The sequence below is a fragment of the Lottia gigantea genome (genome assembly GCF_000327385.1).
Source record: "Lottia gigantea unplaced genomic scaffold LOTGIsca_102, whole genome shotgun sequence".
NCBI lineage: Eukaryota > Metazoa > Mollusca > Gastropoda > Lottiidae > Lottia > Lottia gigantea.
Window position 1 is genome coordinate 921,949 of NW_008706795.1, and position 817 is coordinate 922,765.

At 43.1% G+C, this 817-nt stretch overlaps 1 protein-coding gene across 1 annotated transcript; it reads left to right on the forward strand.

The window, feature by feature from the left end:
* Window positions 1–51: 51 nt before the first annotated feature.
* On the forward strand, window positions 52–474 carry LOTGIDRAFT_170694 (hypothetical protein; the record flags this gene model as incomplete). The annotated part of the gene is made up of 1 exon (XM_009046526.1): window positions 52–474. One exon carries the CDS (start codon window positions 52–54, stop codon window positions 472–474), a length of 423 nt encoding a protein of 140 aa, XP_009044774.1.
* Between the last annotated feature and the right edge of the window lie 343 nt (window positions 475–817).

An 817-nucleotide genomic window follows, 5' to 3' on the forward strand; every position in this document is an offset into this window, starting at 1 on the left:
ACCATTTGTGCGAGGAAAAGTGGTGGCCAAGCTTCACTTTAGAAAGAGAAAATGACATTGTTGGGAAGAGGTAACATTCGAGTGTATCGTGGCGGTGTGCTCAGACAACGAGGGTCCGGATTTTTGTCCGGTTTAATGAACATGGTCAAAAAAGGGGCTGTGATGGCAGGCAAATCTTTATGGAGTGCGGGTAAAAAAGCGATAAAAGAAAATCTCCCACAAGTTGGAAAAGAGGTGTTGAAAGTTGTCCAAGGCAAAGAAACCGTCAAGAGTGGATTGAAAAACATTGTTCAAGATGCCGTCAAACCTGCTTTGAAATCGACGGTGTCGGAAACTTTGAAGAATGTTGTCGGAGGTATAAAAGACCGACAACCACCACGAAAGCGGACAAAGTCATCTGCAGCTCGATCTGTCAACATCAAACGAAAGAGAAGAAAGAAAGATATCTTCGATCATGGCTTCAATGATGCGTAATGATTCCTGTCCCTGTGCTCCTGATGAATTACAACAACTGTTTACCGTTCCTGACACTCAAACAGCCGTTACCAAAGTAACCAAAGTCCGCAAATATCCACTGACCAGCGATTTGAACCATGATGGTCCCTTGGAATTTTTGATTCCTAATTCAAGTACAGATTTCATCGACTTGGCCAACATTAGTTTGTACCTGAAGTTGAAAGTAGTCAAAGAGGATGGGACGAATGTCGGTGCGAATAAAAAAGTCGGACCCGTCAACAATTTCTTTCACTCTTTGTTTAAAGATGTGAAAATGCGCCTAGGAAAAGATTCCGACACGTTGGGACTGCATCCTACCCAA